At 37.7% G+C, this 15,998-nt stretch overlaps 1 protein-coding gene across 1 annotated transcript in view; it reads right to left on the reverse strand.

The window, feature by feature from the left end:
- Nucleotides 1-265: 265 nt before the first annotated feature.
- The window catches only part of MEIOB (meiosis specific with OB-fold), a 29,096-nt gene continuing 13,363 nt past the window's right edge, over nucleotides 266-15,998 (reverse strand). The window contains exons 7-14 of the mRNA XM_008146387.3: nucleotides 13,343-13,443; nucleotides 12,393-12,445; nucleotides 12,211-12,306; nucleotides 11,600-11,701; nucleotides 10,908-11,061; nucleotides 7,875-8,058; nucleotides 7,054-7,140; nucleotides 266-645 (exon numbers count right to left, since the gene is read on the reverse strand). Of these exons, the coding sequence (XP_008144609.1) occupies nucleotides 535-645; nucleotides 7,054-7,140; nucleotides 7,875-8,058; nucleotides 10,908-11,061; nucleotides 11,600-11,701; nucleotides 12,211-12,306; nucleotides 12,393-12,445; nucleotides 13,343-13,443 (888 nt within the window). The 3' untranslated portion in view covers nucleotides 266-534. The remainder of the gene's footprint in view (nucleotides 646-7,053; nucleotides 7,141-7,874; nucleotides 8,059-10,907; nucleotides 11,062-11,599; nucleotides 11,702-12,210; nucleotides 12,307-12,392; nucleotides 12,446-13,342; nucleotides 13,444-15,998) is intronic.

The following is a 15,998-nucleotide window of genomic DNA, read 5'->3' on the forward strand; positions in this document are numbered from 1 at the left end:
TCATAAGCATGGGGTAGCTCCAATATATCATCAGAGCAGGCAGGGGATTTGCAAAGCTCCATGGTGTTTCAAGCCGTTGCACAACATGGCCCACAGACTTCTGTTGGTCCCACTGGGCCCTCATTTGGGCCCTTGCAGCTCCAGGAAAGCAGACTGAGCCATTGGCAAACACTAGGTAAGTTGTGTTTAGAGGGTCTGATCTTTCTCAGGGAAATAAAATAAGGAGGAAAGGGACTTAAGAAAAGAAATCAATCTGAGGGAAAGATTAAATTTGTTTATTACTCATGGAAACATTTTCCAACTTGGGAAGAGAGAAGGCCAAGCTGGTAGAGATGGCCTTCTAAGAATTGAGCTCAGGTGAGATAGATATTTAAGATTTACCCCCAAACCAACTCCAGGAGGAAACAACAGTTTATAGAAACATTTTTATCACATTTGAACAAAGTACAATTTTATCCATAATTTTCAACTCATTTTCCACATTAAGGGAGTTAAAACTCATATTCTTTTCCAGAGTTTATAATGATACCTGGTTTAAACATTTCCTTGTCCAGACAAGTTCTTACTTGCCTCAATAGGATCTGCAAGCTTACATGAGATCACACTAATTCTCAATCTACCCCTTGCTCTGTCTGACAAATAAACCTGTAGGGAGAAAAGAGAGAAAGTTAGTTTTAAAGACCACTGTGTATATAAAGTTGAAAACCAATTACCAAAAGAGAATGCAATAGAGAACCGCAATGAGTTTTGCTTACAGCTGTTAACATGTCGATTAAAGTTCTAAGACAAAAGAGTTCAAGTCTCAGGCAGAGTTCAGTAGAGAAATTACACATCTGGCTTTTGTAAAAATCCATGTCATTTTTTTTTCATGATATTTCTCTTTGGTAGGAAAGTTGGGATTTCAAATCCAACACATAGAAAAATAGGGCTTAAAATGTGTTTAAGCTACCAGTTGTGATCTACATTAACCTGGAGTAGTAACATAATCTGTTAGAATATAGGAATATGATGATGAAGTTTACTAATAACGATGTCTAAATTTTTACAATTAACAAAGCACTTTCACCAACGTTTTATTTAATATAGAGTGGAAGGACACAATTAAAATAGCCCATTTTAATTTCAAAGGTTAATAGGAAAAATGTAGTGCTATGAACTTCCTCTCAGGACTCTTTTTGCTAACTTAAAGAATTAGAAAAAGAACAATGAGAAAAGCCCAGAGTAAGTGGAAGGAAATAATAAAGATTAGAACAGGAGTAAATGACACAGAGAATAAAAAAAATCAATAAACCAAGAGCTGGTTCTTTGAAAAGATAGATAAGATTGATAAACTGTTATCCAGACTCATCAAAAAAAAAAAAAAAAAGAGGACCCAAATAAATAAAATCAGGACAAGAGCAGAGAAGTAACAACTGACACCACAGAAATACAAAGGATTGTAAGAAAATACTATGAGCAACTATATGCCAACAAGCTGGATAATGAGGATGAAACTGACAATTTCCTAAATACAATCTCCCAAAACTGAATCAGGAAGAATCAGAAAACCAGAATAGGCCAATAACAATTGATGAAATAGAAGCAGTAATAAAAAATTAAAAAAAAAACCTCCCAGGAAACAAAAGCCCGGTTCTTCAAAGAAGAACTAACACCTATCCTCCTCAAACTATTCCAAAAAATCCAAGAGGAAGGAACACTTCCAGGCTCTTTTTATGAGGCCAGCATTATCCTAATTCCAAAACCAGATAAAGACACTACAAAGAAAGATAATTACAGGCCAATATCCCTAATGATCAGGGATGCTAAAATCTTCAACAAAATATTAGCAAGTTGGATCCAGCAATATATGAAAAGATCATACACATGAACATATCAATAGATGCAGAAAAAGCATTTGACAAGACCCAGCACCCATTTTTAAAAATATATATATTTTATTGATTTTTTACGGAGAGGAAGGGAGAGGGAAAGAGAGTTAGAAACATCAATGAGAGAGAAACACTGATCAGCTGCCTCCTGCACACCCCCTACTGGGGATGTGCCCACAACCAAGGTACATGCCCTTGACCATAATCGAACCTGGGACCCCTCAGTCCACAGCCCAACACTCTATCCACTGAATGAAACTGGTTAGAACCCAACACCCATTTTTAATAAAAACTCTCAGCAATGTGGGAATAGAAGGATCATATCTCAACATAATAAAGGCCATATATGACAAACCTACAGCAAACATCATATCCAATGGGCAAAAACTAAAACCATTTCCCCTAAGAACAGGAACAAGACAGGGATATCTACTTTCACCACTTTAGTCAACATAATACTGGAAGTCCTAGCCACAGCAATCAGACAAGAAGAAGAAAATAAAAGGCATCCAAATTGAAAAGAAGGAAGTAAAATTCTCCATTATTTGCAGATGACATGATATTGTACACAGAAAACCCTAAAGGCTCTACCAAAAAAAAACTACTAGATTTAATAACTGAATTTAGCAATGTAGCAGGATACCAAATCAACACCCAAAAATCAATGGCACTTTTATACACCAATAATGAATTCTCAGAAAGAGAAACTAAACAAACAATCGCATTTACCATTGCAACAACAACAACAAAAATTTAGATACTTAGGAATAAACTAACCAAGGAGGTAAAAGACTTGTACTCAGAAAACTACCGGGCATTGAAAAAAAGAGACAGAGAAAGATATAAACTGGTGGAAGAATATACAGTGTTCATGGATTGGTAGAAATAACATCATTAAAATGTCCATACTACCCAACAGATTCAATGCAATCCCTATTAAAATACCAATAGCATATTTCACAGATCTAGAACAAATACTCCAAAAATTTATACGAAACCAAAAAAGCTCCCAAATAGCTGCAGCAATCTTGAGAAAGAAGAACAAAGTTGGAGGGATCACAATACCAAATATCAAGTTATACTACAAAGCCACTATAATCAAAACAGCCTTGTACTGGCACAAGAACAGGCATATAGATCAATGGAACAAAACAGAGACTCCAGAAATTGACCCAAGCCATTATGCTCAATTAATATTTGCAAAGTAGGCAAGAACATACAATGGAGTCAAGGCAGTCTTTTCAAGTAGTGGTGTTGGGAAAATTGGACAGATACATGCAAAAAAATGAAACTAGACCACCAACTTACACCATACACAATAATAAACTAAAAATGGAAAAAAGATTTAAAGGTAAGTCATGAAACTATAAAAATCCTAGAAGAAACCATAGGCAGCAAAATATCAGATAATATGTTTGTGGATATATCTTCTAGGTCAGAGGAAACTATGGAGAAAATAAACAAATGGGACTACATCAAAATAAAAAGCTTCTGTATAGCAAAAGAAACCATCAACAAAATGAAAAGGGAGTCCACTGCATATATATTTTGCAATGATACATCTGATAAAGGGTTAATATCCAAAATATATAAGGAACTCATACAACTTAACAAAAGAAAGACAAACAATCCAATTTAAAAATGGGTAAAGGACCTAAATAGAGACTTCTCTAAAGTGGACATACAGATGGCCAAGAGACATATGAAAAAATGCTCAGATTCACTAATCATCAGAGATCAGAGAGATGCAAATTAAAATGACAATGAGGTATCACCTCACACCTGTCAGAATGGCTACCATCAACAAATCAACAAATGACAAGTGCTGGCAAGGTTGTGGAGAAAAGGGAACCCTAGTACACTGCTAGTAAGAATGCAGACTAGTGCAGTCATTATGGAAAACATTATGGAGTTTCCTTAAAAAATTAAATATGTAACTGCCATTTGACCCAGTGATCCCACTTCTAGGAATACCAGTATATCCTAAAAAATCAGAAACACCAATCAGAAAGAATGTATGCACCCTAATGTTCATAGCAGCACAATTTAAAATGGCTAAGATCTGGAATTAGCCCAAGTGCCCATCATAGATGAGTATATAAAAAAGCTGTGGTACATTTACACCATGGAATACTATGCAGCAGTAAAAAAGAAGGATCTCTTACCCTTTGAGACAGTATGTGGGGACCTGGAAAGTATTATGCTAAGCAAAATAAGCTAGTCAGAGAACAGACTGTAGGATCTCAGAGGGAAGGCAGTGGGTGGATGGGAAGAGATCAACCAAAGAACTTGTATGCATATATGCATAACCAAAGGACACAGAGAGTAGAGTGGTGAAGGCCAGGGGTGGGGGTGGGGCAGGCTAGAAGGATTCAATGGGGGGGGGGGGGGAAAGGGGACATAAGTAATACTTTCAACAATAAAGATTTAATTTTAAAAAATAAAATAAATACCTCACTTTGAAATCCCTCCAATCATTGTTTTTTAATTGAAATGTGATAAATATATAGTGTTCAACATATATAGAATATGTTTTTATCATATACTAGAGGCCCGGTGCACGAAATTCATGCACGGGGTGTGTGTCCCTCAGCCCAGCCTGCACCCTCTCCAATCTGAGACCCCTCGAGGGATGTCCGACTGCCTGTTTAGGCCCGATCCCGGTAGGATCGGGCCTAAACGGCAAGTCAGACATCCTCTCACAATCCAGGACTGCTGGCTCCCAACTGCTCACCTGCCTTCCTTCCTGATTGCCCCTAACTGCTTCTGCCTGCCAGCCTGATCACCCCCTAACCACTCCCCTGCCAGCCTGATTGCCCCTAACTGCCCTCCCCTGCAGGCCTGGTCACCCCTAACTGCCATCCTCTGCAGGCTTGATCCCCCCCTCAACTGCTCTCCCCTGTAGGTCTGGGTCCCCCCCAACTGCCCTTCCCTGCAGGCCTGGTCGCTCCCAACTTCCCTCCTCTGCTGGCCTGGTCACCACTAACTGCCCTCTCCTGCAGGCTTGATCGCCCCCAACTGCCCTCCCCTGCTGGCCTGATCGCTCACAACTGCCCTCCCCTGCTGGCCATCTTGTGTCCACATGGGGGCAGCCATCTTTGATCACATGGGTGCAGCCATGTTGTTTGTTGGAGTGATGGTCAATTTGCATATCACTCTTTTATTAGATAGGATAGCAGAGCAATATAAGTTCTTATTTTTAAAATTAAATGTTCTATTTTAACTTATAACAAATGAAATTGTATTTGATTCTCATAATCTTTACTACATTTTGTGATATAGTCATTTTATCTGCTTAAATTTTTTGTTAAATCTGACTTAAACAACTTTTTAACATAGTCTTTGGAAAGGTATAGCATCTCCCTTTGCTTGAGAGCAATTTGTTGTTATATTTGAATCAAGTGTGGAAAATTATAAATAAGTTGCCATGTATTTAAATTTATCAAACTCATTAGCAAGTGATATCTCCTATTTGGAGGAAAAATAAAGTTGGTCAAGGATCTGAGTATATTCTGATTTGGGAAATAGGCAGTAGTTATATCTATTAATAGTCAGTATTTATATCAAATAGTGAAAGAGATACAGTATATTTCTGTAATTTCCCCCCTTCAGCCTAGTAAAGAAGAATCCTTGAGCCAAGGTCCTAGACATATTGGTGAGATGTTGGTGACTCCATGTCTGAAACCTAATTCAAATAGAGTTGAGGCCACAAGGGGAAAAAAACACTAGAACATGTAAAAATCTGAGATGGAGTGATGCAGTATTCTCAAAGACTCTTTCAGGGTATCCATGAGATCACAACTATTTTTCTAAATAATACTAAGATGCTATTTTCCTTTTTTATTCTCATTCTTTCATCAGAATGCTCTGTAGTTTTCTTGAGGCTACATGACATGCGATGATATCACTACAGCTAATGAAATGCATGTTCATAAATGTTTTACATTTTTCTTAATGTTAAGTTCTAGTACAGTAAACACAAACAGATTTAACTCAAACAAGAGCTTCAAAACCGTTAAGAGTGTAAAGGAGAAACATTTGTGAATGATGGGAGGAGAGTAATAATGTAGGCAGTAGCCAAAACCGGTTTGGCTCAGTGGATAGAGCGTCGGTCTGCGGACTGAAGGGTCCCAGGTTCGATTCCGGTCAAGGGCATGTACATTGGTTGCGGGCACGTCCCCAGTGGGGGATGTGCAGGAGGCAGCTGGTCGATGTTTCTCTCTCATCGATGTTTCTGGCTTTCTATCCCTCTCCCTTTCCTCTCTGTAAAAAATATCAATAAAATATTTTAAAAAAATAATAATAATAATGTAGGCAGTAGCCCTATCTCTCCTGTGACTTGGGGCTAGTGGCAACATTTCTTGGTCCCATTTTCCTCATTTGCAAAACAAGGGGAATTTGGCTCACTTCCCTTTACATCTTGAACACAAAGGTTCTATGAAGTGTTACTGGTGTTGCAGGAGTCTGATCTGAGTTTTAGGATTACAGAATTTTAGAGGCTTAGAGAAGTTAATTAACCTCCCACGGTCACACAGGCTGAGGAATGGTGGAATTGGAATTCTTACTTGAGTCTGTCTCATCCCAGCATCTAAGCATTTAACCATATGCTATTATATCCCGCTCACTGAAGTGAGATTGCCATATGGGTTTTGTGGGTGGGGCAGACCCATCTTTACTCTAACCTTTTGCACTCGGATGTCGAGTGTGACTCGACACGGTTAGCATCAGTAGCAGCTCGTATGTCAAATTGTATTGAATGTATCAATAATTTGAAATATAAAAAATCCAAATAAATAAGTTTGTATGAAAAGAAACTCCAGTTTTTTTATTCTACTGCCGCGCTTTGTAAAATCTGGGGTATTAAAAAAATTAAATCCCGAGTAGAAAAAAGGAATCGAGACAAAAGCAAGCGAGTGCAAAGGGCTAAAGCCAGGTGCCTAGTCTTGGAGTTAACATTACTGGGTATTTTCTTTGTTGACCTATTTATTTGGTTTCATTTGTAACTACTTTATGCTATATGAGAAAACCTGATTACTTCCGTTGTTTCTACAGTAGCCAAATCCTTCTGCACATCTGGGAATTGGGCATCATTAAAATAAAAAATTTCCTTATTTATTTGGTCAAACTCTAGGATTTTCTTTTGTTTGAATATATAGAATAACATAGTACTGTAAAATATACTAACTTTTAAATAAATCTTGCTTCTTTCCAAAAGAAATTGCCACTTTAATGCTGTTCTCTGTTCATCCGTCATTGCAAGAAACTCATTTACCTGATTTAAAAAATAAATCAAACAAGTGTTTCCAATGTTTATATAGATAACTCATCTTAACAAGAAGAAACATCAATTTTCTCACTAGAAGTGGAATATTATTCACAGTAATTACAGCTCAATTCTCTTGATGGATGAGATAAGGCCAGATATCTGCTCTAAATTGAATCTCTGAAGTTAATTGGGTGGGTTAACACAGAAAACTCCCCTTGACAAACTGGAAATTACTTGGAACTGAGGTTTAATGGTAAACTTCAGGAGCTGATTTTAACAATAAGAAACAAGTGCTTATCATCATGTGTACAATCTAATCTCTAAGTATCTGCTGCTGCTGTCCTAAAGTGGCAGATGGGGAACATTCGTGGCTGACTTTCTACAGCTGAGTGTGTGAAATATCGCCAAACCCTCCTTCTGGAAGAGCTATCTCATAACTGATTGATATCTTTAATGTGTTGTTTTACCCATTGTTATTTGACTATATAAATGTTTTGTTTATTCTCCACTATGGTCCAGGGCCTCTGTCATTATTCCTAATAATATTAGCTATGATTTCAATATACAATTTGCAATTATTTGTTCATTAAAGAAAGCAATGTATATTTAAATCAAGATTGATTTTTCACAGACCTCTTTATTAATAAATTAATTGCTATCAAACCAAATAACCTATATTTTAGAGGAAGAAAATCCAATTTGGACATATTTCCAAACATGGTTTCTTTTTTGCTATTTACCGTGCAGCCCAAAGTCTCCTCAGCAACACTTCCTGTGAGACTACAGGAATGGAGGGTACCTGTGTGATCAGTAAGATCAATTAGCATATCAAAGCTGAGAAAAACGGATTTAAACTTCGAAGAATCTTTGTTGCAAGTTGTACAAATGCTGGATGCTTCATTTACAATGTAACCACAGCTTGAACTGAAAAGAAAGGGAGGACAATGATAAAATGTGAAGGGCCTAAGTGACAAATCTGCTTTCCAGCAGAATTATCGCTTAAAAGTCTAAATTAGAGTAAGTAATTTCAGAGTGCTCAGCACTGCACAGGATACAAGACAAACATATAAAATCACAAGGAATAATTCCACATGTGTTCTCAGTCTTTCTTAGTATTTTTGGTTCATCTGAAACTGGGATAAGCTCTTTGTCCTGCTTCCTACCTTCCCCCATGCTGGGTCCTGCCCAGGCTCATTTCCCTACTAGGGCCTTCCTTTCTTGCCCTCCCCCTTGACCCCCTCACATACACACACAACCTTCACTCCTTCCCTTCTCTGAAAAGCTGCAGAATTTATACTTCAGCACTGACTAAATTCTGTCACATCCTATTCCTTGTTATTGCAGGCATGTCCATCTTATCTCCCTGGGGCTGTGTTCTAAGGGCAGGAATGGTGTCTTGTGACTAGAAAGCCTAGGTTCCACAAATGCTCACTTGATGGTACTTATCAGGTCGTCTGTAGACCTACAGAAAAACCATAGGGTTGGGCAAGTTCACACCCTAAATGCTATTAGTACCACTAGTGACACATTTACCTCTCTTTAAGTGGCAATTACATGCTATTTCATATTTTTGAAGCATGTCTTACTTCAGCCAATTTGGAAAGGACTAATTAAAATTTCTCAAGAAAAGAGAGTGATCTGAAGATAGTGGTTTCTTATCTAGCCACAGATCACATTTAAAGTAAATGTTAGATGCTTTCCTTCACATATTAATACTAAAGCTGTAGGAAAAATGAGAAAAATTATTTAAAATTTGTGAAAAATATTTTTCAAAAAATAACTGCCTTACACAATAGCCTCTAAATTATTTATTTTTCAACTTTAATACTAAATCATAAAGTGTTTTAAAAACCCATAGGTCAACTGCCCTGGCCAGGTAGCTCAGTTGGTTAGAGCATCCTCCCCATACACCAAGGTTGTTGGTTTGGTCATGTATGGGAGGCAACCGATCACGGTTTCTCTCCTACATAGATGTTTCTCTCTCTCTCTCTCTCCTTTCCTCTCTCTCTAAAAATCCATAAAATCATACCCTTGGGTGAGGATTTTAAAAAATCCATAGGTCAATATCCTGACTGTGGTCACAGGCAAACAAACCTATACATGTGATAAAACCATATAGAACTTAATATACACATGTGCACACAAATGACTGCATGTCAATCTGGGGAAATTTGAATAAATAACTGGATTGAGCCCAGTCAGTGTGGCTCTGTGGTTGAACATCAACCTATGAACCAGGAGGTCATGATTTGATTCCCAGTCAGGGTACTGAAGCATAGTTACCTCCATCTTGTATAAAAACTGCTATTTGAAATTCTCTGCTATTGTTAGATAGTCCCTTGTCTTGTAAACTCTGTCACTTTAAGACAGTCTCTTATTCTATAAAATGACTTTGTTTTTAGTTTGAATAATAGAAAAAGATAAACTTAACTGTCTGACCTTGCAAGCTAGCCATCCAATGTAATAGACTAATATAAACTAATACTGATAATAATTCCCATATTCTTATGCCAAGCACTAACTCATTATGTATTCAAGGTTACAACTGTCTGTAACAATAACTCACACAGAGCCCTTTGTAAAATCAGCAGACAAAGAAGCTCAAAAGGTATAAATATGAAAAACTTCCTGTGTGACTTTGCTCAGAGATTTGGAAGAAACACCTTCCTCTGGGCAGTGTGCAATAAACGACTCCTAATTAACTGGCTCATTAAGGCTTCTTGTATCTCACTCACTGATTTATGATACAACAGTACATACCCGGGTTTAGGCTGGATACCCAGTGGGGGCATGCAGGAGGTACCCAATTGATGATTCTTTCTCATCACTGATGTTTCTATCTCTCTCTCCCTCCCCACTTCCTCTCTGACGTCAATAAAAACGTATTTAAAATGAGTGGATTGAATTAATATAAATATCCTGGCTACGATGTGATACATTGGGGAAAATTGGTCAAAGTGCACATGGACTCTTTCCATATTATTTCTTAAAACTCCATGTTAACCTGGAACTATCTCCATAAAAATTTCTATTACAAAAGCCCATAGGGAGATTTTCACAATAACATTTTAGACATTTCTTGCCAACTATCTTTTGGGTAAGATTATTAATACTTCTGGGGTTTACTTTTCTATGCAATAGGTATTTTGACCTATGAGTAGTTAGAAATCATTCATCATGCAGTTGAAAACATTTTTTTTAAATGCGGTCACTTGCCCAGCCAGTGTGGCTCAGTGATTGAGCATCAACCTATGAACCAGGAGGTCATTGTTCAATTCCCAGTCAGGACATATGTCCAGGATGGGGCTCAATCCCCAGTGTGGGGTGTGCAGGAGGCAACCAATCAATGCTTCTCTCTCATCATTGACGTTTCTATCTCTCTTTCCCTTCCTCTCTGAGATCAATAAAAATCTATTTGTTTAAATGCTGTCACTTTGGCAACCAAAATAATTTTCTAATACACTATAAAACAACAATGTGTCATTCTAGTTAAAAGTTTCTGGCAGTATCATATCATTATAGTTTAGGATTACAGATATAATTGCCTTTTAATTTAAAATTTTCTTTAAAAGACAATTAAAATCTTTAAATCTAAATAATTTGCCATGGAAACTTCAGTATAGGTTACTTACTTACACATTTCCCTCAAGTGTATAACCACGGTGATGCCCAAGTATAGCTTAAACTTTTATAGATCTTAAAAGTTTATTTACAATAATTGTTTTTTATTTCTTACAAGAATGAATTTGCTAAAAAATAATTTGGCTGCTTACCATCTATTTCGAACTACTTTTGTAGTTTCACCATCAATGTTCAGTGTAGAAATGTAAGCATAAAGAATGCCATAAAAAGGATCATGTTTTCCTTCATTCTTCAAAGCTTTTACCTTTAATTGTTTAACTGTATAGACATCAACTATTGTATTTACTAAAAATAAAAAGAAGTTATTATAGTTCTCTCTATACATATTCTAAGAATTATATCCAAATAGAAAAGCTACAAAGTTCAAATGAGAACATGTAGAAGCTTTAGTTAAGTAATAAAACAATTATTACACTTGCTATGTTAAAACTTATTAATATAAATGGGGGGAAAAGCAAAAAAAAATGGGAAAGAATGAGAAATTAATGCTCATTAAAATAAAGAATTTATGATTATCAGAGGATGCCATTAGAAGAGTGAAAAGGCAAGCTACACAGTGGGAGATGCTAGCAAAAGACAAAATATCTAAAGAATTCTTAAAAATCAATGACAAAAACACACACCCATAGTCAACTCATTTTTTTAGCTTTCATCAGATTGGCAAAAGATTATAGAAAGCTCCAAGAGTTTAAAACTACTTTAAAAAGTGGAAATATAGCAGTTACAGAATCAGAATATAGGATCTTTCACTATGTAAAACAAAACTTTATAGGCCCCAATTTTGGCACTTTAAAAATTCAAATAATATTTAAAGGTCACTTACAATTTATGGATTCTTCCAAATAACTGTCAATTGCATCATCCTGAGGATTTGTTTCTTTATTTCCTCTTATAAAATTCAATAAGATGTTAGCTTCTGGTGTCTCTTAAATTGAAAATGCATAATAATTTAAAAATCAAACTGATTACTTTTAAATAATTGTGAATGATCCAAAATTATTTTTAACTTTTGCCCATTTTAATAACAAAAGGGAATAAAATTTAAAAATGTAAAGGGGAGTACATAATTAAGGGAAATATACAAACATACCTTTGTTAAAACAATCCCATTCTGGAAGTGTGTGGGAGGCAACCAATCAATGTTTCTCTTTCTCTGTTTCTCCCTCTCCCTTCTACTCTCTCTAAAAATCAATGGAAAAATATCCTTAGGTGAGGATGAACAACAACAACAAAAAGTCATATAAAGGTGGGAGCAGGGGGAAGTTGTAGAAGGGGTCATGGAGGGAAAGATCATTTTTTAAAGTCATATAAAACAATATTTCATTTTTAATTCAAATGAAATCTAAGCTTTGTTTTCATTCTTAAATACACAAGTATTGGACTATGTGATACAGTCATTTCCAAAGGGATAAAAAATTTCAGATAACTTTTTACCTGGATTAGTTGTAATAATGGTTTTTGAGATTACAGTTGCTGTCATGCAGTTTCGAAATTTGTCAAAATTTATTCTTACATCTGAGGCAAATATTACTGTTTGGGGAAAAAGCCATTTTTAAATTATTACATGGGAGAATAAAAAATGACAAATATTGAATACAATCATTGCAGTATGATACCTGTTTCTCGTGGCACCCAGCTCTGTGCAAGTAGAATGGATTCATTATCCCAACTGCACATTAAAAAAAAGAAGAAGTGATGAAAATTGACTACATTAGAAAAAAACTGGCAGTAAACATTATTTACCAAAAAATATCTTAGGGCTGGGGTGACCCATTCCCCATGGGGTTAAAGATGTTGGTTTCTCCTGTATTTTGCAGCTATACTGTCTATTTCACAGAGCATTTAACATCTACATGATCAATCATTCCATCAATACCATTAATCTTTAACAACTTCTGCTCCATCAATTCTTTCTTTTCCCATCACTCAGGTCACTCCTGGCTACTTGGAACGGAGTGACTACAAGTCTAAAGACTTTAAAGACCCTCTTTCAGACTATTAAGCGAGGGCCCCAGTAGATAATCTGCTCAGGGCACTTGATGGATTGAAGGCTCATTTCAAATTCAGCGCCTTTTGGTACCCAGGCATCTGGAGTCTAAACAATGTCATGTAATACCCTACAGTACTTCAGAATGTAGTCCTGCCCATGTGCCCACACCAGGCACCCCACAGAAACAAGCCGATGACAACACTTGTTTTTCTGTCATCTTTCCATGGTCTGGCTCCAGAGTACTACCCAAGGAATTATGAAAAATCTGGCATGTTCATTATCAATGGGTCCTAATAAATCATCATTTTTAATAAAAGACAGTGCAATAATACACTAGTCACAGTGAGTCCATCTAAATAATCCCATGTCATCTAAAGATCTCATTTTAAGGTAAATCTTATAGCACAGACTGTAATAAGTCAAAATATAAGAGTGAGGTTTATTTTTAAAATATCATTTCTCTCCTATCATTATTCCTCTCCTGATATTAAATCCATCATATTTTTGATAAAATAAAAATGTTATGTCTTGATAATACTAGGGATTTCACGTTTTGAAACAGATATGGGAGGTTACCATATCATTGCAAAAGAAGACTCCATCTCATCATAGAGTTTAACTTCACACCTCTGGCCTTTTCTTCGGTCTGAAGTTGTAAAGTATTTTGGCTCTCCAACCTTAGAAATTGAAGGAAATCATTATTCTTCATCTATAATAGTACAGGTACCTAAATATTTGTTGATGGAAATACTCAGATGTTTACCCTTTAAACAGCAAGTAAGAAACATCAAAATACAAGAACCACTGATATATATTTAAATAGAGGCCTAGTGCATGAAATTTGTGCACTGGAGGAGGGGTGTCCCTCAGCCCAGCCTGCGCCCTCTCGCAGGCTAGGACCCCTCGGCCGACATTCCTCTCGCAGTCTGGGACCCATTGCTCCTTCCACCTACCTGCTTGCTGTTCCTTACAGCTCAGTTCGCTGCTCCTTAGCGCTGCCATGGAGGCGGGAGAGGCTCCTGCCACCGCCACTGCGCTTGCCAGCTGTGAACCTGGCTTCTGGCTGAGCAGCACTCGCCCTGTGGGAGCACGCTGACCACCAGGGGGCAGCTCCTGCATTGAGCGTCTGCCCCCTGGTGGTCCGTGCACATCATAGCGACCAGTCATTCTGGTCGTTCCACCATAATGATCACTTAGGCTTTTATTATATACTAGAGGCCCTGTTGCAGGAAGATTCCTGCAAGAACAGGGCTTCCTGCAGGCTTCCCTCCCGCCGCTGCTACCCTGTGCTTTCCCTTCCCTCCTGCCGCCGCTGCCCCTCAACCCACGCTTTCCCTCCCACCCCCGCCACCCAGCACTTTTCCTCCCACCGCCGCCCCGTGCTTTCCCTCCCACCACTGCTGCTGCCCCGTGCTTTCCCTCCCGCTGTCACCATCGCCCCGCTTTCCACTTTCCCTCCTTCTTCCTTCTATGCTTCACTCTTCAGTCTTGAGTCTTCACTCTGCATCTGTGTATGCAAATTAACTGCCATCTTTGTTGGGTTAATTTGCATAATCACTCTGATTGGCTGGTGGGCATAGCAGAGTGATGGTCAATTTGCATGTTTCTCTTTTATTAGCGTAGATAGAATTATATAGATGATTTAAAAGCATCTATCTCTCGCCCTGACTGGTTTGGCTCAGTGGATAGAAACTCGGCTTGTGGACTGAAGGGTCCCAGTTTCGATTCAGGTCAAGGGCATGTACCTTAGTTGTGGGCACATCCCCAGAGGGGGTGTGCAGGAGGCAGCTGGTCGATGTCTCTCTCTCATTGATGTTTCTAACTCTCTATTCCTCTCCCTTCCTCTCTGTAAAAAATTAATAAAATATATATATATATATATTTTAAATAGCATCTATCTCTAAGCTAGGTGTATTTAACTGATGTTGTTGCAAAGTTTGAAGAGAAGTTCAAATATATGTATTTTAAGTTAAGATTTTGGGGTCTTTTCAACATAACAGAACAAATGTTCCATGACAAGCCCATGGGTGGCATCTATGTAGGCTCATTGAGTATAGAAAGTATATTTTCAACATCTGTGTATCCCCCTGGCTTAGTACAGGGCCTGGCACAGAATTCATGTGGCTAAATGAACTCAGTCTCTCTGAGTCTCAGTGTCCTCATCTCTCTAGTGCAGGTGTGAATATCAATACTTCCTTTGTGCCTTTACAAAAGGACAACGTGGTGTGGACCAAATGAGGGATGTATGGGAAAGTGCTTTGACACAGTCTGATTCAATCCACACTGTGTCAAAGCACTTTCTCATACATCTCTCATTTCTATCTTGAAAATTAAGGTGAATTCAGGGACCCTTCTGTCAGAGGCCCAGGGGTTCTCACATGGAACAGCAGACACCTCTGACAGTCACATAGCAATGTTCCAAGAACAGACTAACAACTGGCTGCACCCTATGCCACTGTCACCACTTCATCTATTAGCAGGGCTGAGCTCCACAGGAAGGAGCTGAAGAAAGACCCACAGCTACCAGCAGAAGAGCATTATCAAGAAAGAAAGTTGGAGGAAAGGACAGCCAGAGTATGAAAGAGGCCTGCCATATCACAACAGGCCTCTTGTACAAAAAAGAAAATTGTACAAAAAAGAGTTTTAAAGTAAAGAGACCTAAGCAGAGGTAAGAAGGAAGAGAGAACAGGTTAATTAAAATGTGAAGAAAATAAATGTAGGAGGGATGGAAGCAAAATGAGAGAAGTAAGGCAGTGAAAAAAAGAAATAATGTAATTCTATAGAAGAGATACCAGACTCATAGGGTAGAGGTAGGGGAAGATACATGGAAAAAGCTGTTGTAGGTTTTGGCTTATGTTTATACTGAATGTTAGAAAATTCTTACTAAGTTGTAATATAATGACATTATATAGGGTTGTAGGGAAACTGAGAGATCATATTCTGCTTTTAAGTAAGATTGGATCTAAATTGCAAAGAAGTGATTTCTCCTACTTTTCACCATTGTCATGTAAGGTGTTTATTCCTCCATCCTGGATTATACTGAGTGCTCACTGTGTGGCTGGCACTGTGCTAGGCTGGAACTACAGTGATGAACAAAAACATATGCCTCTGCCATCAAGGGCCTGTCATCAGGTATAGTTGACACTCATATTGGTTAGTCATTTAATACGGAAAAGCAATTAGCAATTACTAACAACATTAACTACAAGTACCTAAATCCATTTCCTTTTTT

Source organism: Eptesicus fuscus, chromosome 4 (assembly GCF_027574615.1).
Source record: "Eptesicus fuscus isolate TK198812 chromosome 4, DD_ASM_mEF_20220401, whole genome shotgun sequence".
NCBI classification, from domain to species: domain Eukaryota; kingdom Metazoa; phylum Chordata; class Mammalia; order Chiroptera; family Vespertilionidae; genus Eptesicus; species Eptesicus fuscus.